The following is a 26039-nucleotide window of genomic DNA, read 5'->3' on the forward strand; positions in this document are numbered from 1 at the left end:
GCTCAATTTTCTTAAATTTCTTTACTTTCTTTCATAGTTACATTGTTTTACATTTCAGACATTTTGTAATTGTTATATCTTATAAATATGATGGCTGTGTCAGGAGTATGGACAAAAGATACAAAAGTACATAACAAAAATTTTACAAACACCACATGAATTATCAGCGTAAATGCTGTATCTACATTTCACGTTTAGCGAACAATACACAAAATTCACACACGATTGGAGTGTCACGATATATCTAATATTTGAACATGTAATAGAAATAATATATCTTTGTTTTTTTACAAAGAAAGATACTGTAGGAAATTGTGCATTCGTGTTTCATTTATTCTTGGATAAAAACATCCTCTACTATCTACTACGAATTCTAATTGTTAATACAACTTTGTTTATTGTCATTCGAGATTGATATGTAAAATAGGAATGTGATGCTCAATCGTCACGACATACGTTGTTTACAATGAATCGTTTCATGAGTAAATGCGAACAAATGCATGAACATACAATATGTTGTTTTGAAATATGGTAAGTTTAGCAATTGGAAGGGTACGTGTATGATTGTACATTGATTTAGTTGGTCTGATGTAACTTTCCACTGGTGTCAAGAAAGTGGTTCCCGTGTTGTGTTTGGTAAGAACAAGCACAATAATCCTCCACCTGTAAGAGAAATATAATTTATATTATTTAGTAAAATTCAATTCATTTATTAATTAAAAGATAAACATGAAAAAAATACAAATTGTTTCAAAATGTGGAAATCTCAAAAAGATGTTTTTTTGTTCAATAAACATATCTATATGTATAGTAAGCGAGCTTGTCTTAACAAGTAGTCAAAGGTAATTTTCTTCTGTTTTGAGTTTAAAATTGGAAGTGCATTTTTTGGGAACTATCTTAGAAACTATTAGAGATAGAAGAATTATGCTCATGGCATAATATAGATGTATAAATAGATTTTAACAAATTCATTTGCTAAAATGAGTTTAAGCAATATATAAAAGATGATGACATTTTTACTTATTTTTCTTGTAAAATATGTACCGATTTCCATGTAACTATTTACGTGATGTATACAAATCGACGTAACATAAATTTTAACGTTAATAGCATTTTAATTAGCATTTAAAAAACTTAAAAATATCTACCTATTAGAAGAGCAGCAACAATAAAAGTTGGTGCTGGACAATACATGTCGAGGAGTTGAGCTATTACGATGTTACCAATAATTCCACCGAGACGGGCCGCGACCATGGAAATAGCAATTCCTGTAGCGCGAAGTGGCGTCGGGAAAACTTCGGTTATTAGACAGTCTAAGGCTGCGTTTCCGCAGCTTATCACACCGCTAAAGATTGCCGAAACGATCAGATTATGGTGCTTGTTGTATACGAAATACAGCCCGATTGAACAGAGTCCTGATGAAAATGTACTGAACACTGCAAATAATGCATTTTATTTACATTGTCATTTGCATAAATGCTAAGTAGTTATACGTTATTCTTAGCGTTATCATTGTAAATAGTAGATTCGTTGAAAAAGATAGAAGAGGACAAAGTATCTTTTACATAAAATACAATTGTCGGAATAAAGAAAAAAAATGTTTAAATATTAAATTATTAGTTATATATTACAATAGAGTTCAAAGATTTACTTTAACATCAAAAAATTTCATTTTAGAAGACATTTACCGAGTACAATTGTAAAATTCTGTTGCTTTAGACTACTACGTTAGATTAAATCTATTAACAACTACAGAAAATTAAAGTTTTATATCAAAATTGACGCTGAACACGTTGTATATTAAATACGTGGTATTAAAAAATCCATCGAATGTAAAAAATAATAAATGTCTTTCCTCTTCTACCTTTCTCAAAAATCGGCCATCTACGAAAAAAACGTTAAAAATACGTTAAAAATTTAATAGCGCGTGATAAAGTACTTATGCAAATATCAAATAATGCTTACCTAAAAAGAATTTACGACCAAGACGATCCATTCCTAAAACAGCGACGATATTTGCGGGTATGGCGGATGCGACGGTAATCAACGATTCCATAAAAACGGAAGCGCCAATTTTATCCAAGCAAAAATTCTCGATACTTTGAGAACCTTTTTGAACTACATATTCGGTTACTTGACATATCGAAGCAACTTCATCAGGATGATCACGATGGAATTCGTCGAAACGATTGAATAATTCCGGAAACCACATCATGAGACCGTAATAACCGATGTGAAAAGTGAAATTGATGATGATCGATATTACGGTGAAACGAAGTATCGGTGAGACGAACAGTTGCTTGCTATTGTCTACGATGTCAGCGAGCATTGTTTTATATTTGTTTTTTTCGACGGTACTCTTCTTCGGTTCCGGTTCTTGGAAGTCATCCAAAATTAATTCTTTTACCTAAAACCGTATCATAACAATTAAAATTATACTATTTCGAATTTTCTGAATTTCTATATTCATAAAACGTAAGATGGTCTATATCGTTACGTATCTAAATACGAATATACATTTTTTTTAGTGCTAATTAAAATAACGAACATGTGATATTTACCGTGTAACTATCACGCGGTTTGCCAGTGTTAATGGCATAAATCCCACGGAAAATATCGAGTGCCTCCTCGTATCTTCCGCAGGACAAGAGGTATTTGGGGGATTCAGGGAGCAGCAGGAGTAGCCCCGCGACGATAAACGATGGAGCAGCGCAGATCAGCAGGAAGATTCGCCAAGAATTGTACGTGAACGATGAGCTTACGATGCCGATGTCGTTAGGGATGATCGACCATGCTAAACCTGGTGGTAAAAAGAAGCATTCATTTATTAAACCATAAATTTCTTTTTAGACTGAAACAACAATGTTATCTTGTAACAAGAAACGGCAATGACGCGAGTATAGTGTGATATTAATTTAATAATAATTAAATTTAATCAAAAGATTACGTAGATTTACCAGCAACGAAGAGGTTTCCAAGTGTCCAGAATGCAGCCATGAAGGACAGCATGGAGCCTCGTTTTGCTTTTGGTTGAAATTCAGCAAAATATGACCAGATCACAGGTCCGCTGCCACCAAGTCTAAAAATCAATGAATTCTTATAAAATTTGATATATCCTTTAAAATATCACTATTAAAGTATAATATAATACAAAACTTTAGTATTTTTTAATAATCTACGACCCATTTTAACATATCATTTTAACTCAACTCAAGCGTGTATTGTTAAAGAATATTAAGAGTAAAGTCTCGTTATTAGAAGTTGCGAATAACGCAAAATAATTTCTCCCCCATATTTCGTTCCACTTTATTCTATACGCTTCTCGGTATGTAGCATATCGAAGTAATCGACGAAATCGTCGGTGAAATCGCCGTTACAAATATTCAAATTGTAATTTTAATGTACATCGATGAAATTGGCCAGAGTATATATAATAAAAAAATGAAGGATGTTAATAATTTAGCTGTAAAGCGTAGATGGATCGACTTACGCAGCGCCATTTAAAAAACGGAAGAACATGAAAAGTTCATAGGACTGGCTGAAGCTGGAGGCAACGATGCAAAGGGCATTCGTGAAAGAGATGGCGATGAGAACCTTTCGACGACCTAAGGCATCCGCTACGGAGCCCCAGGCGTAAGCACCCGCCATCATACCAATAAAGATGATCGAGTTGAGCCATCCCTTGGCTTGGGTATCGAGCTTTAGGTCACATTGTGCACTAGGTAGAATGAAGGACATAGAGATTACGTCCATCTCCTCGCTAGTGCTGACGAAGCCGCACACCGTGAGGAGGAAGTAGTGAAATTTGCCATAGTCTGAAAAGAATCCACGTAAATTCGTATATATGTATTCTGATATAGGGAAAGAAAAGAAATAACGAAATTACCGGTAAGTTCGATGGCTTTCTCAAAATCTGCTTTAACGATGGATCCTTTCTCTGGGTCTAGGGTCTTGCCCGTCGTTCCAATACCTGTTACAGAAGATTGTAACATATTCGATACATTTGGTACATTTAAGCGACAAGCACAAGATAATATGGTGTTTTAATTTTTGTTAACGGATAGACAGAATTTCTGTATAGTACTTACGGGCAAGTTCGAGATCCTTAGAGCCACAGCCGTTTAGCCGCTCGTCTTTTACATCACACTCTGAAATAAATGAGAAAACAGGTTCGTGTTTAATTTATTCCTATATAACTGTACCACTTAATGATTTCGAAATAAGAATTGCATATTATTTAAATCAGTGCGAAATATAATAATCATATTTAATATTTATAGTATTTCCTTTGAATTCATACATCGCATTACGATACATTCGGAATGTTCTGTTTAAAATAGATCTTTAATCGATCGTATTATCGTTTCTAATAAAGAATGAACAGTTTTTCTAGAAGTTATAGAAGGATTTATTAAGCATCCGTAGTACATTTAACCTCTGTTGTTTTATAAACACAGCGTTAAACGCATGGATATGAGACATTTACTAAGTAATTATGCGAAAATCCATTGTAAAAGTATCGCTTTACGAATTTTAGCAATTTTATGATCCTTTTGGATTACGATTCTTCGGATTTCGACTGTTTTGTACGCAATGTATCAATAACACGATTCAAGCCAGATGAATCGTAGATATTGTCGTCTAATCACTGTAAACATATCAAACCTAAACTTAAGTGGCAGTAAAAAAATTCGTTACAGTACACTATGTGTATCGCTTTAAAAATTAGATACTTTGTGAAATAGATTTTTAAAGATACGTACTATGATTGTGCTTTGAATTAAGTTCACTCTCTACCATTCTACGATGTCGGCGCAGTTGGGTGAATTTGGCTTTGTAATAGAGTTAGATGAGAAATCTTCGTGCTCGACGATGGGCTTCGTTCGATATTAGATCGATCTTGTTTTTGCGGGCTGCTGGATCTCGGCGAAGTCTTTCTGCTGAATCTGTGCTGATCTGCTGCTGCTCGTCGGCGGGGCTAGGTTCTACGCTCACTTGTGAGCTGAAACGCGATATAAAAACACATAACATATACAACACATTATATAAACAGAAAAAGGGTATGTATTTCGCGTTACTTTTCGCTAAGAGCACTAAACAAAAACACGAAAGCTAGTGAAAGTAATAAAGTCTTGCTCCGTTAAACAAAAGGTTGTCTTATTAAGATATACAGGCAAGATATACGTATAGAAGCTATCTGTTGCTATCACAAACGATACGTTCATAATAAAATTGGCTTTAATAATTTGACATGTACATTTGAGATCCCCAATATCGATTGCACACAACTAATCTCCTACTATAATATATTTTACGAAGACTGCAACGTTCGATGGTGAATTAAGAATAGACAAGTCAGAAGGAATTTACTTTTCCCATTCGAAACGATATCGATGGTTTAAGTAGGGCCAATTGCCAGTATAGTTGCAGCGATAATAGTGGGCGTGGGTCGTAACATTCCGAAAGGCAACGATTTGAAATCAGAGGCAACGAAACGATAATCAGGTCTGCACGAAGCATCTTGCAAGAGGGACGTGATTCGCACGTCACGAGGGTACTTAAGTTTCAGTCCCTCTTTAATATCAAGAAAAATGCTACGTATTAATGTGTAATTTATAACAATCGTCGAGGATTTTTCCCTTTCTAAATCTTCGTTCTTTTTAATTTAAGACACTTTTTTTTTCATCGGTGAACAATTGGATTTTTGGAGACGAGATGAAACGTCGATTAAAATAATACGAAAAATTTGTATTATCTATACGTTTACGAAGATTGACCTTGATTCGCAGATGACCGCACTCGTTTAACATATAAACACTATGATCACTTTAATTATTATGTGTTCCCACAATTCTATGCTCCACGCAACTAGCCATCACATACGTAACAGTCGGTTTTCCGCGCTATCTTTCGACTGAACAAAGTCTCGTAAACTATACACTGAGAATATCGTCATGGCTGAACAGATCAGGCTATGAATAATTTCTTGAATTATCATAACAGCCTCGATACAATCTAACGTGAAAACAAACTCGACTGATACATATTTATCCAAATAAAAGGAACGAGCTGAAATCAATTTTTCCTGAAGCTGGATGCCGGGAAACCGGGTTTCTTGTTTACTCTAACAAGAGTATCTTTATTTTTAGTACAACTATTTCAAATCAGTCATTAAATTTTTGCGAAACTTCTTCCTAATGTCGTCTGTCTTTTTACTATTCGCGCGATTAATGTTAGAGTATAAAAGCTCTGACGACGTTTCTAACACGGATCTGCAAAAACGCGTGTCGCATAAATACATTAATCTTCGTTTATTCTTTTACAGAGTGTTCAACGTTGACAAATTTATATTTTATAATCAATGAATTTTATACAACCGCTATTATCTAACATAAAGGACTAGTTTCGAAGTTTCTGGCGATTATATTCTTGCTTCAAACTCAATCTATGGGGTGTCTATTATTTACAACTTGAAAGACAAGCCTCGAAGGAAATTTTTCTACATAAACTTTCTCTTCTTTTGTCTTTTTTTTTTTTTTTTTTGATTGAATCTATATTTTGTGACACCCTGTATAATTTCAACCGATATATTTCTTATAATAAATGATACGATTAGATAGGGTTGTAAAAGATCGATTCAAGGAAAATAATTATGTTTACGAGAAAAGGGAAAGAAATTAATTTGGGCGATCAAAATGAAAAGAAAAAAAAAATTAAAAATGAAAGGTTCGACCGTGACAGGACTCGAACCTGCAATCTTCGGATCCGAAGTCCGACGCCTTATCCGTTAGGCCACACGGTCGTTGAAGGGTAGTTTTCTGAAATTGAAATTTCAATGCTAAAGAAAATGTCACCCCCTATTATCGTTCGATACGAATTAACGTTATCGCTTAAACATTTCAGCTTCTAATATACGATATTATTTGATAAAAATAAATGCTCTACATCGATGCTCTAACGCGCAAACGATTATAAATCTGCATTTATCGGAATATAGGTAATTTAACGATGGTTTATATAATAATTGTAGAGTAACTTTGACTATCTTGAAAACTTATTTAAATTATATAGAATATTATATAAAGAGCGTAGCTTATCGTTTGTTTTGCATAATTATAAGATGGAATTTTTATCGTAGTAAATATAAATTAGATCTTGTAACCTTGCTGTTAGATTCGCGATTGAATTGAAAAGTTTGGAGTTTATAAGTTTGCACGTAATTATGTTACCTTGGAATTTTAAATAATTGATATCAAACGATATCCAACGCAATAAGATATAGGAAAAATAGAAGAATTTCGAGAAAATGTTGAATCGAATATCTTGGCAAATCCCATTACAGACCCTGAAAAGCTCAACGACATAATTGCGAGGGAGGCGTGTCTTCGTCTCGTTCTAGAAAACGACCGAATATTAGCAGACATTGACGGACATCCTGTACCAAATACTCGCTAAGTAGACGATATCACGCGCGTCTCTTCGAAACCTTCGGCAGACTTCGTGAATCGGCATGACCCATTTTACCTATTAATTTCCTCTTTTCTTTCGTTCTACGCGCGCATTTTCTGTTCGTGAACATTTGTACCACCATAATCTGTTGATTTTATAATTTTGATCGGTCAGAAATAAATATTTCATTATTTAATTAACATATACGTACGTCTCTTGATATATCTTATAACGTTTTTAATTACCGCGAGAAAACTGATAAGAGTGTCCTGAATAGAAAAAGCGAGATTTGAACATCTTTTCAGATGTTTATCGCGATAAGCTGTTTTGCCAGCTATATAAATACAAAGTTTCGATCAAAATCTTTCAATCATTATCGTGACAAACTGATGCGTGCACGGTTGAGTTGGGTAGGAAATTAATCACGTTAATTACTCGTTCGATCGTGAATGCAAATTGTACGATAACTTAACATCTTTGTCCAAAGTATTCCATGTGTACCCACCCTATACCTAATAGTAACGTTATTATTATATGGATGATTAATATTAATCAGGTTAACGTAAAGTATATATTTAATGATAGTTAAATTTCCGAGTACGTTGTATTATTACATTTTCTTGGAAAGTATTCCATAAGATTCTATCATAGAATTTCTCTATACTAATTCGCTCAAGTTAAAACGAACAATCGAATTGAAATAAACGCACGAACTATGTACGTATAGCGTTCTGGCAATTACGATCGTAGTGATAAAAAGTACTTTAAACGTAATACTGGAAGCTGACATTAGGAAGTTTAATTACTTTTCCTTGATAACAAGACGATTTCGCGTATGCAAAGAAGAATACATGGAATCATTCGAAGGAAGCCTTTACTTGCGCGGAATGTGTCCCAATAAATTTTCGACAAATGTTTTCTTCGAATTGATTAAATCAAAACGTGGACTAACACGTGCCTGCTATTTTTCAATAATGCAAGATAAGTATGCCTTTATCTCGAGGAAAATATTCCTTTAATTCGTGATTCTACATTCGAAGATCTTCGCGCGTGAAAATTAACAGTAAAATCTGATATTTCAACATTTTTTTATTTCATTCGTTTCCGGTATTATTTCATTAATTTTATACGTAAATAAATATTTCTAAAAATATGAATTTGATTTTAAATTAGCCATCTAATCGTGACTTATATCAACTATATCGTGTCTTTAAAAGGTTTAATGAATAGTATCGCATTCAGGTCGTTGTACGATACACCGTAATTAACTACATCGGTTAAACTGTCAATTATCCGTTGTGAAATTAAGTTCAATGATCCGTCGTAATGTAATTGCCATCTACGATGATGCGTGCTGCAGGTGCGATCTGTGCACCACGTGCACTCTTGGCACTAATACAGAAAACCTTTTAAGCCGAGAATCTATAGAGAATCTAGTACGTCAATTATTTAGTTCCTTTCTTGGGAATTTAAACTGAGCGAATTTAAATAGAATTAGTTACAGCATTAGTTACAGCGATAGATGTCTTCTATGGTATCGCTGGAATAAATTTAATCAACGCAAACAGCGTCCAGAGAATTAAAACTCGAATTCCGTTTTATCCCGTTTGGTATAAGAAATCTTACGATTTTTGGAACATCTTTTATTCGCTTGATCGTCGCTTAATTTTATCGTCTTATCTTGATCGTCGCTTAATTTTGCAAACATAAGGGAAATTGATCTTTCATTGAAAAATTCGAAGATATTTTGTACGTTCAAATTGTATTTATCGGGATTTTTATTAAATTTAACAAAATATCAAGTATCATAGGTTGATAAAAGATAGAAAAATCGTTCTACGATTATTTCTTGACGTCCAAAGTTCTAACGAATATGTATTAGAAACGAATTTACCGTCTCTCCTTCTCTCTAATTTGCTATAATATATTTTCGAGTTAATTACACGTTTTACATCGGTCGAACTTGTCATTATAATGATCGTAACTTTTCGTACGTGATTCATTATCAACATAGAGGCCGTTGCAGAACATAAAACGAGACATAATAGCACTTTCAGCTGATAACAATATTTATAAATTGTCATCTGTATAAACGTTTACGCATATAATTTGCGATTCGGATTTTTCAGATATACGTCAATTATATCTGTTGTGCGATAAATTTGACATGTACAGTACGCCCTGAAAGTTTACTTAGTTGGAATAGTTTATACCAATATCTTTCAGAGTGTGAAAACTTCTTTTCATACAGGAAAACCCTGGTTCTTAGAATATGCGAAAATAATCTTACTCTTATTTGTATTTATTACATAACTCGCGAGAGTACTAACGTCACGAGCTCTTCGACCAACTTTCCGACGTTTACGATAAAAGCTAAGGTTGCTGGCAAAGAGACAATTAAAGAGATCTTAACTTTTCTCCGCAGAGAAAAAAAAAAGGGAACCTCGAAGAAGAAATTTTTATGCGTAGAGCTTTTCTCTCCAGCTTTATCAAACATCAGCCGAGTAACAGAATAGAAAATAACGTTGTTTATCACGAGGATGAATCATAAACTGTGATAATAAGAATGAGTAGCCATCCGTTGACATGTTCAGAAAACACTGATTTGAATGAAACTGTTTTTTAAATATCTCGCAACCTAACAAGGTGGATACGGAAATGCTGGAAATAGAAACGAAAAGGTCGACAGTTTCAAGAACACAGTCTCGAATTGGTCAGTGTTCTTGTACCTGCAATGACTATAAACGGCTGCAAAGGCCATAGTCTTTACGATCATCATCGAACTACGTTCCTACGAACCAATCTTTACTATTTAATAAATTCGCAAATAAGCAATTGACATCTGTGTTTTTATTGTTCCCTGTTGTTATTACGAAAGATATGGTTTCTTGAAAAATCTTCGTCGATAATCAAATAGCAATAACGGCACGACGGAATGGAAAAATGCGAAGAATTGTGTAATATTACACGTGTGAAACGTGTATTTATAGATTACTCGAGTTGCGAATGATCTTTTAACACTCCTTACGTTTTTACCGAGATTCCTGGTTATTTAACGTAGATAGAGGGGATTTCTGCGGCATGAGAAACGAGAAAAGTTTTCTTAAATACGAAAAGTAATTTCGTCTTGCAATTTCAACTGGAAAGTTCATTTTTATTAATTGTGACTTTGAATCCACGTGATTGTTACGAATGTTGTATTCTCGTTCTCTTCTATAAGACGAAGTAACCTGTGAAACAGTAGGAATACTGTATACGTATATGTTTTATTTAAACAAGACATCTTCGTAACATACGACACTTGTACTAATCCCCTACATTCTACATCGAACGATCTTTCTCGACGTTACACCTATTGTTTTTCAATCCGGTCGCACGAAAACAGTTGCTACACCTTCGTTCCTCTTCCATCATAGAACTACTTCGACCTTGCCGATTTTCCCATAAAAGCGATGGAACTGAAACGATATTGATGTCGAATTAACATAAATTAATCCTCATAGGATTCCGTTTCGAGGCTTCCAAGTTACATACTCGTGCATCTATGTCTTTCGATTCGCCGCTTGTTAATATTACTCTACCGAATTATCGTAGCATTTATTTATAAGAATTATTAATTATCAAATAAGAATAATTTACACACGTTAGTGACTTACGATAATTACAAGTCGAACAAATTTTCTTTTAACGAGTACAAGTTATATCCTGGTACAAGAGTTTTATATTCTAAGGCCTTTCGCACGAAAGTGAATGCAAATTTTAAGAAAAAAGCAAACGACATAACGCGCTGTAAATTCGAAAGTTGGTCGAACCGCGAAAGGAAGAACTACGAATGACAAATAAACAACAAATTTGATCGTCGAACTGTCGATGTATATCTACGATACGTTTCGCTATTTATCACGCTGCTAATAAATACCAAGTTAAATATGTAATCTGCTTGTAAATATAGGTAGTTTAAAAATTGTTCGTAACCAAATTACTCAGTTTGACTCGAACATCGTGCTGACTGAAATAAAGATAAATGGATAAAGAAACTCGTAAAATAGATAAAGGCCATTGCAGATAGAAAAAATTGGCGAAATTCGCGATCAATGCGAACCTCGAGCGTTGATCACCGTCACGCGACTGTTAATCGGGGGATCGCGTTTGATTAAAAACGTGGATCGCGATTGCGGATCGAACGGTGCGAAAAGGAAACGAGGTCAAGCTGCTCTCGAAAGCTCTAATCGGCGTGTCAAGCGTGTGGCACTGAAAGTAAAGCGGTTTATAATTATCGTCAGTCTCGCAAGGACATAATAATCAGTCTCGTTGTCGACAAATTTACCGGCGGCAGAGAAGCGATGCCGTCGCTGAAAAGCGGTGTCATCATACTCGTTAAGACTGGTTCGCACCACGCTACTACCACTGCTAACTAATTGGCACGTTTTCGATAAGCGTATCGTTGATTCATGATCTCTCTCAATCAAAAATAAACGTATGGTAAATGGATTTCTTGACTCCTTTGCGTTCCTCTTCTGTTTCGCGTTCTATAATTTCCCTTGTCTGGGGGATAGGCCGATGTAAAGCAGCTTGATCGAGTAAGAACAGAAATCTCTGATTCGTTGAATATTTTATGAAGAACGTTAGAGATATCAAAGTAATAATATTTCTTTTCAGATTTGTATGAAAATGAGCGCAATTAAAAAAGTGGAACTCGAGAAAAGATTTATTTTGCACGTGGAATACTTTTAAATTGCGCATCGTATCAACACGTTGAATAGTTTTAAATCTTCCATAGCCTACTTAGAATCTGATTTAACAAGGTACTGTATTTCACCTGATTTGCGAACGATAAAGTAAGAAGGACGTTTCAGCGAATGAATAAATCACTCGCAGCGTAATTTGACATTTAATATCTCGTGTCTTATCTAATATCCTAATAATTCAATTTTGTCGATCGAAGGTGTTTGACGGGACACGCGAAAAACAGCATTTATTGAAAAATTAGTAATAATTAATTGTCAGAATTGATCTATGCAATTAAGAACGAACAAATAAATTACTTACTCCTGGAAGAAGCGTGGAATTTCATGAAATTACGATCCAAGGATCCGTGGCCCAACACGAAAGGATCGATTAATCGATCAACTGATGTAGCATACCAGTTAGAGGGTGGTCGAATTTAGAAAACTCGGAAATACAGTAAATCGAATGATAAAAGTCAGGTGCGTTGAGAAATGATAACTACCACATATGTAAATCCTCAAATTTATCGAAATTATATGACATTTCGTTAAGGTTATCGTTTAATCAACTGTAATTATTATAGCGAACCACCGGTTTATTATAAAAAGCGATTAAAGTGCGCAAATCGATAAGAACCTCGTGCACTCAAAATTTCGAAACTAATTTTCCGAAACATGCTTATTACTATTAATAAATAAATTAATAAAATACGTTCTTCGCGATTATGTACATCGTCCTTCTTTCGAAATATATTCAAACATCGATTTTCGATGAATTTCTAGCTTTAATCTTTCCTCTACTGTCTACGAATAATGACAAATAATTCTGCAAAATAATTAACTCTGTTACTGTTCCACTTATTCTTCTCGTTTGTAAAAAGCAGCAAAACTGAACGAAGCAAAGTATTTAAACAGTTGATTTTTATTTTATTAAATAGTATCTAATAGTACGAGGAGGAATAACAGAGTTAAAAGTTAAGAATTTAAAAAAATAATCTCTTTGCGATAAGTAAAATACACTTGCTCGAAAGAAGCTTCGAATCGACGATCTAATAACAAAGAACATGAGAATGCACAAAAATTTGCGACGCACCGATTTCACGAATAAGAACGTGTTTTATCGTGTTACGCGCGGCTTCTACGTATAATAAAATAATATTCGATCCGTGAGAGACGGTGCGGCGTTTGGAAATGAAGTGACTGTCAGAGAGTATCGAAGAGTAAAAGCAAACTGCCACCTCCTATCACTCGGTTTGCAAACGTTCCCGTTCGTTTCCTAGTCTATCGAATGACATGTCGATGGTGGCCATGAAGGGAGATGCCCCCGTTACTTTGCTCGATTCGCTTCAAAGGATATCAGATCCTTTGATCCTTTCGTTTCGACGTTGTTTCATCGACTCGTTAACGCTCTTGTATATCATATTAATTCGTTAAGACGGAAAATTGAATTAACCGTTACTTACGCTATACGTAGATCGTTAATTCCTTGGATACAATAATTTTGTTATTTTCCTATATCTCAATTATAACGAATTACGATCCTTAATTCTATAGGAAATTATATCTCCTGTAAGAGGAAGCGTAAACCGGAAGCCATCTCAAACCGAAAGACAAGAATTACCAACAATAGTAACTAATATCGCGTTTCTTGATATTTCACTTCTACTGAAAATTCTAATGAAAATAAATCGCATCATATTTGTACGTGGAAGAATTGAAACTGATCCACTTAACGTTTATGTAGCTTTGTTAACTTTTAATTGTATTACGAAAGGTTCTGATCGAGGGATGAACGTGTTAATAAGTTAAGTTGAATTTTACTAGCGGAATTTTAGCAGATCTTAGTAAGTTGCGATTGCTCGTGAAATTTAAATTTTCATCGATGTTAACACGAACGATACTTTCCACCGATGATGCCATTAAAATGAAAAGAAATTATTATTGATATTACGGCTAAATAGATATTTAATAACTAAAACACGTTTATATTCAGATCCCAATTCTTCGGTTGTTCATGAAGATACGAATCGCATAAACATTCACAGTCCAATTATTAAAGATATCTTCGAAGCGAAACAAGCACGTGTTTAAATTCTATTTTTTCTATGAAATTATATTTGCAAATATATCTACGAATTCGCATAAACATCCGCAACTAATTAATTACGATAAGCGTTTCATCGTCCATTGCAGTTCATTTATGTATGCTTGCGCTAAATATATATCTCCGAAGTAACAAACTAATATTATTGGATTAATAGAATCGAAATGAACGTACGTAAGTATATATGTTGAAGATTGATCTAAGTTTAACAAGCTAAACGAAGTTGATGAAGTTTATTATTGAAGCAGCCATGCTTTTAGTTTTTACGCAAGAAAGAGTGCGCTTATTTTTGCAAAATCATTATAACGCGTTCTAACGTTAACGAAAATTCGTCTCTGATGGAAATTAATCGTTTGTTAGCTTGTTAATTAAGGCAGATATAAAACGCAAGCGTAACTGATGACAGTGGGGGGAAAGCGATTTTTCGCATAAGGTAATATGAAAAATGGAAATAAATATGTCGACCTCGTCGTCACTAGGGCAAGGTTTATTCCCTCTACGTTCCAAGAATCATCGTAATTTCTTACGCTATATGTTTTTATGTTCTATAACAAAACATAGTTCGATATTTTGCCATTAATATTAATTAATTACACGGACAAAAAGTTGTGAGATTCTTAAGAAACGTGTAGAAATTCAGAGAACTACGGATAAATTAATCTGAATTTTAAATTTAAAAGTACCATCATTTTCTGTTATATCCAAATTCTATTATTTATTGGAATCACTTCCTAGAATCGCTACAATAAATAACAATATCTTAGCGTATCATTTGTGAAACTCGCACGTAGGGACGATTTCGAATTGAATTTGAGGCAAATGTAATTCCGTTATTGGTGAATAAAATCAAAGATTATTCAGCAACTTTACTAAAATACTGCTGTAATTTATTCATAAACGTTATGACTTTAAACTTCATCGTATCCATAGGTCGATAAATTTGTTAAACAATCTATAATTCTCGGCAGTAACGTCAAAATTAACGAAGTGTTATTTTATTTGTTACTTTGTCGATATTGTGACACGTTTTGCGGCCAATCAAGGATCCATAGAACAAGTTATAACGCTGTTTAACGTGTGTTTCCACGCCAAAAACCTTTCAAAAGTAGTTGTAACCGGTTACGTCCCGAATAGAATAAGATGCTCTAGTCTCAATGTCCACGTTTCGCGATCCTGCATTTTTAATTATTATGTGTTTACACGAAACGCGGTATGTTTACTTCGCAGACGTTCGCCATCCCAATGGCTAACTGCCGGCATGCGGTTTTAATTTATTGATTGAGATTAAGATTCATTCGACGTGATGTCGGTCGACGTAATTGTTGGTCAATTTTGATCCTGAATAACGTGTTTAGCATATTGAGCGAAAGTAGGCTTTTTACTGACATTTTTCAAACGGTTCAATGGCCGACGTTATTTATACGAATGCAGAGTCGTGACAAACTGGTTCGTTTCCATAGCTCGAATTATGGAAATCGGGTAATAAAATAGACGAAACGTAAACATCACTATAAGATCTTTAATTCTTGAAGATTCAATTACATTGATAAGTAACAGGAGCATAGACAATCATGAACAACTGCGTCCTCTGCTTCTATTGAACGTTCTAAGCTCGATCTGGCAAACAAGAAAGAAGACGTTCGTTCCTTCTCGCCATCATCTCTCAAAATAACGCAATAGAATCGAAGAACCTAATTGTGCCATTTGTGCGAAACAGAAAACACAAAGATATTAACAATTTCAAAGAGATATTAACAAACTTAAATATCTTCCAACTGTACTCAAACATCGTGATATTGATACATCTTGGTCGACCTATATCGGTATAACCAATTTCGATAAAAATACGTTAAATATAAATACGAATCGACTGCTACGATCGTTTCTTTGCGTTTCATACAAATTTCACATTTAACATTGACATCGATAGGCCACGGTCTTTTCCGCTGTTTCGTATTATCATCGCAAAATATTAAGAAAAGTTTCTCTTTGCAATGTTAACGGGCATGTCTGAGCCAAAAATCGACATGAAATTTTACGTTTAACGATAGTTAAATAGAAGAAAAAGGAATTGTAAAACTTACAGTGTGCGGTTTGCCAAGTCTCGGAGAAGTTGCCCGAATTGGGGAACCGAGAGGCAATGGGAGAGCGCAAACCTTATATAGGGGAGGCCACGAGGCACCAATATTCCCCACTCTTCGTTCGTAGAAGCCACACACAAACGTATCTGCATCCAGAGAGTCAACGACGAGTCGTTGGAAAAAGAGCAAACGAGATCGCGAAAACCGACATCCATCTTTTGATGAATAAATTACTTTATATGAGTTTAGAGCGAAGTTTCGTTCTGACACACTTCGTGTTGTGCGAGTGTCAGCTTGCGAATGCTCTTTGAGAGAAACATAAAAGCGCATGGCGCTGAAGAAATTCGCGGTACTCGCGACGACGCGACCATCAGTTGCGTAACCTCGTGTAAACGATTCCCGCGGAACATCGCCGCGACATCGATAACAGGAGTCGGTCGTTGGACACCCACGAGAAAGCATTTTTCCCCTTTAATTGATTGTTTATCGATAATCGATAACCGATAGTTGGAAAATCGATGATGCATTATCGATGGATCAATGTTAATATCAATTATTTTATTGTAACGAGGCTCACGGCCGAGTGCGATCTTTCGTTCGACATTGCACGTTTCTTGCGGTTTAGTCAGTTATCCTGCCAAACATTATATCGTTCGCATAATATTTAGTAGATCGATTATCAGTAAGATGGTGGATTTTTCTGCGTTTATGGGGAATTTCGAAAGTGCGATATCGCACAAAATACGCGTGATACGCGAGAATATAGAAAGACAGTGGATATTATTGGAAGGTTAATTATTAGTAGACTGCGAATTTTTATACATTCGTGGGAAATTTAGAAGCGTAATATTCCACAAGGTACGGTACATTACGGTAAATTGCGGAATATATGGAAAATTTCAAGATGCAAAAAAATATGCAAAGAATAGAGCAGTAGCAGAGCGTTGATTCGTCAGAACGGCAATCTTAATCGCACACGTGGCCCAACAGTCGGTTCGAAACGAGGATCAATCGAGACGTTCAATTCCTTTAAATCAGTTCTCTAGTTGTTTCGCGTTATCGGCTATCGATGTTTGATCGAAATGGGAATTCCGACCAGCAGCTAGTAGAGTTCAGCGTTGGTTCGAAATCCAAGCTAATTGTGGTATTGCTTTCAGATTAATTTACTATTGTCGTATAAATTAATTCGTGAAGCACAGCGAAGGACACGTTTCGAATTCTTCCGCGCCATCTGCACGTTGTTCCATGTTGTACGATCATAAATTTAGACAAGAGCATTTAGACAGATTTATTACACTTTTCTGAACTTGCTCTCCTGCCAACAATTTTGCTGGTCATTAGCGAAGAAAAAAATTTTCACCTTAAAAGAAATTTCGTCGTTCGAGAAGAGCAAATTTAACGAGTCGCTTAACAAATAAACAAACGATAAATCAAATTATTTCGACAAATGTATCTGGCGAACAATAAAAAGCACCGTAATACTCGGTCTTATTTTTTTCTTCTTCGTCTTACGCAATATTACTTAATCGCATTACCGACGAAAAAATAAAACAGCTCCTCGTAAAATCTTTTTACACGATTCCCTACTTCCTTTTCATTGTTACTTTAAATCCTGTATGATTTTGATACCGGTATCATCCCATCGAAGCTATATCGAAACCAATATATTATCGACAATCGAAATAAATACCGGTATTTTTGTGATTTTCCTCTTGTAGATACGTTACATTAAAATATGTTTTTTTTTTCTCAATAAATAAGAATCACGACGATATATCGATGCTGGTCGTCTTCCGTAATTATTTATTTACAATGTCAGGCAAGTACTTTACGGTATGGCGAGATACAAATTTCCGGAAACGACTCGCCGAAATCACCGACGAGTCTTCACGTTCATGCCATCGATCTCGAAAAGCCTAATCCCCATTCGTTTGTATTCCATATCCATCTTATTGCTTAACCTGTCTGCTATTCCTTTCTGACACAAAGCGCATAACCTATTCGCCTCGACTGAACTAGTTAAAGTTAGCAGCTACCGTGTAGTTATTATATATCAGGAAATTACAATGATTAGGAAAATATATTAGGAAAAGTTTAAGGTTTTCTGTTTTAATTTTTATCGGAAAGTGAACTCAGCCTTCGGTTGTAACCAAAAATAATCTGAAAATAAATATACAGAGAGATTGAAAAATAATTTTAACGCAAGTTTGCAAACGAAATGTTTAACAATTACATTGCTCGATTTTCGAAAAATACATCTCAATTTTTTTGGCAAGGCGAAACATCGAGGGATGGACGATTGTGCATTTTCCAGAAGACAAATTGGTGGCTTATAAAATCAATCAACGGTAAGAACAGAGTCGAAATTGAACGAGAATGTATCGCTAATTGCGCAGCAATCGTGTCGTCAATCATGTGGGTTTACCAACTTTAAAAAGATACACGTCAACTCGTGTTGAAAGAAACGTGATAATGGAGACACTGTTTGTAGTAAATCTTACGGCGGCTTAACAAGCGCCAAAGTGGAACCAGCTTTTCGAGTCTTATGCACACGAACTACAAACCGTTGCGAGCTCGCCACTAACCTAAAGGCTGATTCAGACACGGCCAGTATCCGTCAAATGGCAAGTAAAGCCGAATCTACACTTTTAACTTTCGATGATCATTGCGAATGAAACGAGGATAAAAGCGGTGTAAATTCGCTTTTACATGCTACTTGACTAAACTACTGACCGTGTACGAACCAACCTTTAGAGTTTCCAACTTCTACGATCCTATAAAATAGAATCAGATGATAAATTCGATATTTATTTCAAACTACTTGATGTTTATTCTGTCTATGGTGTATTGGAGGAATTATAAAGAAAGTTCGATTTTACATGTAATTTCGAATTAAGACAGAATTTACTAGAAATATAATTATAGTTCGTTAGCATAGTGGGCCATATTCTATTCCATTGAATCTTACTCTACTGAATTTTAGTCAACCTGTTTAGTCCATATTTCGAGGTCGCCTGAATTTCCGTCAACCTATAACTGTTAGTACGTATCTGGTATCTTCCATCACCTTCGCGATATTGTCGCAAACTTTTACGGACAAATGAAACGCGTCTTGCATTCACAGTCATCGAGATACCAGGCATGATACACGGACAGAAACATGGTTGCATTGTCTTACGATCTTACTCGGCATTAATATACGCAATGATATATGACTATCATGTAATCGATTGTCTCGCCGCGCAATGATTGTCTCTATTCGTTTCTGTTTCGCTCGTTGCGGTGTCCTTCGCGATGGCAACTTTTCAAGCTCGATGTTCTCGAAAACGAAGCCCCGAGCACAATTTTGGTATTCTTGATCTTCGTCCTATTTCGGGCTAGGACTTCCCTTGTGCTACGAATTTAGGTTCTTGATGTATATTGGAGTTACAAAATATTTAGTACAAGCATATGTATAATTATTTCGCAAAGATCGCAGATCTATTTAAACGGTCGATCGTCCATTATATTTTAATGGAGCTCGATAATCGGTAAGACCACGTTTGACACTTATATACTCAAGATGGCTATCACGCTTTATATCAATTTTTTATTCAATACATATTTGCAACAAATACCTTCTAATTTCTATATACATTTTCAGATTAGTTTCAAATTTGACCAGTATAATTTCAGATATACCAATATAAATTGTGTCGCATTACATGTATAAAATAAATGCTTAACGTGGATATAGAATTTTTCTATGGTGAGGGTTCAAATACTGGATCTTTATCGGTTTTGTAAGGAAGAGTTAACTTTGTAATTCTGACGAGGCTTCTGATTAAACAATGGCTCTAATGATACATTAAAACTATTTCATCGAAATATTTGTCGCATAAATATTTATTTCAATAAATGAAAATGTAAGATAAGAAATATCAATCTTGAAATAAAAGTGCAAAAGAAGAGAAAGAACTAGGAATATCGGTTAGTAAGAAATAGATTTCATTAGCTCCTGGCTGATTAAGAACGCGAAACAATGGCATCGTGATCGAAACGATACGCGATAAATATTTTCCAGACTATGGTCTTTGGCATTCTAATCAACGATGATGTTATCGAACTTTGTTGAACTTGGGAGACCACATAGCGATGTATCGGTAGTATCCAGTCCTATGAAGCCTACGATATCGTCTACATAATAAAATGCCCATTATACTACATACTTTCTAGTTAATGCATATATGATACGGTCTAGGCAAACATTTGAGATATTTCCCGAAGACCTGATCATATACATATAATAAAATTGGGATGTAAAATAACGCGTATCAATAAATCATTCTTCCATGTTATCCGCATACTTAAGAAATTTCTCTTAGCGATAGAAACAGAAATAGAAGGATACTTTATTACTAGTTTTTAACACTGAGAATAAAAAATGCGAAATTTAAATGTCGTAAACTTAAACGATCCAACATAAATCATTGTAGTCTGCGATCTATGAGGATACTATGCGAAGGTTAAGAAATCTCTTAGTAATAGAGAAACACGACTGACAATGAACAGAAAACGCGAGTAGGAAATGGGCCAAAGAGCGGAGCAAATTGAGCAAATCGTTGCAGAATGAAAATCAAATGCAGAGACAAATTTGACGTTGCATCGATCGCCAAAACATACGTGTTAACTTTTAAAATTCCTTCTCTATAAAAGACGAGAAATATGAATTGTGCTTTTCATCTGCGGTCTTCGCATGACTGTCAATTTTATCGGATTGCTCGGATTGCTCTAAATCGACAAAAATAGAATAAAGTAGTAACGTGAAAAACAATCCAACATGGTAAGAAACGCGAACGTGGCCGAATGTATCAACGCGGTAAATGCGTTCAGGTGTACAATGTACACAGACGCGTGAAAGTAATGCGAATTATGCACACGCACGGTCATATGTGTCCGGCGTCGTGTACACGAGTTGCTCGTAGTGAATCATCGAGCGTACTGACGTCATTAACGTGCTCTGGGGGCAATCAACCGGCAAGCAGCGTAAAAATCTTGCGGATCACGCGTCACGTACTGCACGGTTGCAGCGTGATTGCGTGGGTGGATGTTGCGAGTTGAATGGGAGCTGAATGCGCGTCGTTTCGGCGGAACCCAAGAAATTCGATGCAGTTCGCGTCATACAACGCTCTCTTCTCAATAACCTCTTCTCATATATACAGTGAGCGACAAAAGTATCTCGATACTTATCAAATATTACAACGAGCACTATACTTTCAGCATTTCGTATATTTTTGCATATTATGCATCCTTGGATCTTTAAACTACGCATAAATACATAAAAATCCGTCATCCACTCATTGTACTTATATTCGTCGTTGAAAAGATGAGGCAAAACGGATTTTAATTTACAGAATTTAATTAACCAGCTATGTTAATTTTGTTTACTTATGTTCAGTTCAAGGAGCTTATCTCTCGTTCTAATTGTATGAATTCACAAAGGAGCCTAATTTTCTCACCATTCTTGAATTTCTAGCATCTAGGACTCGAGGAAGGTACACGCTGTGACTCGTTGGCAATGACATCCTGGTTCAAATAGCGATCCATGTGAGAAAATCGGTTTCATTGCAAAATCGCGACATTTGCATTTCAAGCTAAACCAATATTTTCGCCTATTACGATGTTATATTAGGTTTACATATGTTAAATCATGCGTGTTTGTCACGCATGACTTGATTCGATCGATCGTGATATAATGAAATATTTCAATTATTTAACTCTTCGTGTGTTTATCTGTCTCGCTTTTGGTTACTCTTGCTTTACCGTGACTTGCATCGTGGAGAACGTATTTTAATATTTTGATCACGAGTTTAAATATTTGTCTCGAAAATATATATATGTGTGCATTTTTTAAACAGAGTATTATTTACAAAAATTACATTTTACGATTGCGTGAACGAATAAACAGAAGGATAGAAAAATATCGCATCAACCATCTTCTGGCTGAATTCAATAGAATCGCAGTAGATCGATCGTATACTTCTGATAATAAATCTGTCGATCAATGAGGCCAGAATCAACCAATCGATGGAAATCAGATTGGAAATCCAGTTGCTGCTGTGCTAGATTTCCGCCATACCTACGCTGAACTATTACGTTTACCTCGTTTTATTACTGTTGCAAGATTTCAATTTGTTCGTCTCACGGATTTATCTGATTTTCCAACGCGAATAAATTTGAATTTCTGACGTTGGACGTATGATTTTTTTTTGAAAGGATCAACTCTGCGCTACACGTACCAAGTATATATAATAAGCGCATGCTTCTGTCAGTTTTTATTATTACGACTCTCAATTCTTTTTTCATTTATCTATCTGAGTTTTCAATATTACAATTTTTCAAATCGAAGATATATCTTCAAGTAAATGATGTACAGTTCTAGAATTTTGAGCATTTTTGCATCTACCGTAATTGCGAACAGCTGTAACTTTGTGCAATTACCATTTAATTATTGTAAGACGTTGAATTGTTCAACATCTGTTCTTTGTCGATTTTTTTTTAAAGATCCATTCTTCCGGGTGTCGTAATTTTTTTAATGTTGCTTAAGTTTTCAAAGAAAATTGCAATTTGATTGTGCTCATCTTTTCATGTCACCGTGCAAAATATGATAATAATGGGCTGTTATCTGTGTTTACCAAACCGTTTCGAAAACTAGCAAGCAAAACGTACTCCTTTTAAAGAAACCAGATCCGCGATTGTAATTTTGTTTTCTCAACTACAGTTTACTAAAATGCTAAATTTGTGCATTCAAAAAGTGAGATACAGAATTGAGCTACTCGAAAGAAGTCTTAGGTAAATGATGAAAATTAAAAGGTTATAAAATAATAAAATTATATTTTCGCGTATCGTTATTAAATTATAATATAATTATAAAATCGTAGGGATGTTAAGCAGCTCTAAAAAAGAAATTATTCTCTTATATCAACGAAAAGCCAGAATAAAGCACCACGTAATAAATTTTCGAAGGATTCAATCATTTAATAATATTCTGCTTTCTTTATTCTTTCCATAAAGTTAACAATTTGCGTCACATTATGGCATATTCCTACTTGGCAATCTATTGCAAATTGTACCTATGATGAAGAATTTTGAAATTTACGATCTAGACACTATCTTGAATCTTACGTATGTTACCAGTACGGTATAGGCATATATGGTTTTTGTAGGTTAGGCAATATTTCAGTGCTGGACAAACTTCTTTTCCATCGATTTATTGCGTCACATAAATCAAATTTAGAGGTCGGAAAATTACGTCGTTTCGAATGGAAAAGTGTCTAGCACCGAGCTTCAAACCTTAATTATCTAATGCATTACTCAATCGTTAACTCTGACTTGTTAATGTTGTTACATAACGCATATAGCTGATCTAAATTTCTCATAGGACTCTTATCTGTATAGGAAAAATTAAACGAAATATTTTCTGATCCTTGTTACCACTAAACAAAATGTAACTATTAAACAAAATGGACGTTGTACATTTTCATAATGATATTTGATTCAGGTAAGTTTACGAAAAACTAGAAAGAATGGTAAACAACATAAACCCTGCTGCTTTCATTGGATCAATGTGTTTTTAAATATTTAATTTTAATCTTCAATGTAATTTTACCTTTTGCGTATTCCATGCTTTTTATGAATAAAATATCTCAAGAATAGAAAATATTTAAAGACGTGCATACAAATGTGAAGAAAAAGCGAGAGCAGCAGACTTAAGTAAAATATTATTCGAATTTTCTGTGTATAAAACGTATCAGAACTTGCTACTTTAAACACCATTGCAACTATCCCGAGTGTTCATACGTGTCACAAATGACCGGTATGATCTATTTCCGCTCGAAATCCACTAGACTTATTATCGAGCACTGTAAGCTGATTTCACCACGAATTCATTTGATCTACTAGCACCCTATTAGACACTTGCAAATACTAGGATGCACACGAAATACTACTACTTACATCAGTTCATTTAATTTACTCGCTCATGAATGGAATGCACTTCACGAAAACGCAGCGAATCTTTACTTAAAGCAATAAGGAAGTTTGAATTAAGTAATGGATTTAAAGAGATCAAGCCAATAACAAAGTTTCACACTGATATATAACCATCGAGCTTTTTTTCTATTTTAATACTTATACTTTTATACTTCAATCTAATTTTTTGCTGGAAATGTTATAAAATAGTCGATTTACATTTTTTTTTAAAAAACGTTTAAAAGACGATAATAAAGTTTCAAATTAGTACAACCACGATATTGTATTAATTAACTCTAATCTAATTTTATAGAGAAAAGAATATAAAAGATTATTTAAGAAATGTCGAAAAAAGAACATTCAAAGGATATTACTATTTTATAACTAGTAATTCTGTGGTTTTTACTAATCATACATTACCTCGTAATTAATAGCTTAAACATTACCGAGATTATATATGGATTAAGGAAACTGGATGTTGCGATATGATCATCGTTTTATCCAACTGAATAAATGGTTCTACGTTAATATTAAAACCTCCTTATAGCGAACTATATATTATACTTGAAACATTATTTAATATTACTTAATTTAACTTGTATCATTAATACTAATATAATTGCCTAACAAACTTTATTCAAACGATCTTATACCATAGACTTCTTCTCCTGCTTATTCGTTTATTTATAGTCGCATCAACTACGAGATTTTTAGCGACTACTTTGTTTTTGCGAACACACATGTATCGTTGTACCTAAAAATTTGTCACTAGGACCAAAGTCACTGAAAAATCTCTAACAATCACTGAATTGCGGAACGACGGGACGACCACTCAAAAGAAGATCAAACCTAATTTAGTTACTCACCTAATCATAATATCTCGTCTCGAGACGATTTCAAACCGGCAGGAGCTCATTCAGCGTAGAATTCGCGTTACCTTTTGATGCAACACTTCCGGTAACACTTTTTTTCCTCTTTCTTTTTATTACGATCCAAGTTATAGGAGTTGGCGAGGCGTCGATAGAGAGATAACTAAATCACTACGAAGGGGTCAGTTCGCGACGAGTACGTCTGTCAATCTGTTAGTACAACTGCCAACTCAGGGACGTCGCACGGGACCGCGAAATCAGGCGGCCCCTTCCCCCTCTTTTCCTTTGTGCACAGCACTAGAAAAAAGGTATACCTCACGCGAAGGGGGATAATAGACGACCATTGACAGCTTCACGGAAGTAATAAAACTCACGGTTAAGGATAACTAGCTAAGCGCGAACTTGTCGTTGGATAAATAAATTTACGCTGGACCGGAAGAACTTCCTTTGCACACTCTAAATCGATCAATCTTTGATTTCGATTGTATTTTAGGGGATTTTAGGGGAAAAGTGGCACAAGTAAATTCTTTTTTGAAAATGAAAAAGTATAGAAAATGATACGAGATTTGTGTTATGTAGATTCGTATTATTTATGTACAAAATCTAATTATGAATTTCTTTAATATGTAACATTTCTATATGTGGCAGCAAATGAAGAGTATAACATGCATCGAAGTGTCGACATATCTCATACGTAATGTTTTTCGATGTTTCCTCCATTAGAATTTAATTTCGTCCATAGATTTTTCAAATAGAAGATTTTATTACTAACGCAACTTTTCTTCCAAATTCTTCATTG

The 26039-nt window shown here is 34.7% G+C and overlaps 1 protein-coding gene and 1 non-coding gene across 4 annotated transcripts; both read right to left on the minus strand.

Moving 5' to 3' along the window:
- Nucleotides 1–6: 6 nt before the first annotated feature.
- Nucleotides 7–25476, minus strand: LOC100649741 (synaptic vesicle glycoprotein 2B). Of its 3 annotated transcripts, none has more exons than XM_012313332.3 (10): nt 25238–25476; nt 4764–5002; nt 4089–4148; nt 3887–3970; nt 3491–3815; nt 2958–3079; nt 2562–2800; nt 1966–2407; nt 1149–1436; nt 7–663 (listed from the first exon to the last, which is right to left on the minus strand). In XM_012313332.3, the coding sequence occupies exons 2-10, from the start codon at nt 4798–4800 to the stop codon at nt 608–610; spliced, it is 1653 nt and encodes a 550-aa protein (XP_012168722.1). In that variant the 5' UTR covers nt 4801–5002; nt 25238–25476; the 3' UTR covers nt 7–607. The 3 variants fall into 3 exon arrangements, with proteins under 3 accessions (XP_012168722.1, XP_003398712.1, XP_012168723.1); XM_003398664.4 differs by lacking the exon at nt 25238–25476 and adding an exon at nt 16365–16579; XM_012313333.3 differs by lacking the exon at nt 25238–25476 and adding an exon at nt 5778–5921.
- TRNAR-UCG lies at nt 6730–6802 on the minus strand. The gene has a single exon. It is a non-coding gene; the product is annotated as a tRNA-Arg (tRNA).
- Nucleotides 25477–26039: the final 563 nt, after the last annotated feature.

The sequence above is a fragment of the Bombus terrestris genome, chromosome 11 (genome assembly GCF_910591885.1).
Source record: "Bombus terrestris chromosome 11, iyBomTerr1.2, whole genome shotgun sequence".
Lineage (NCBI taxonomy): Eukaryota > Metazoa > Arthropoda > Insecta > Hymenoptera > Apidae > Bombus > Bombus terrestris.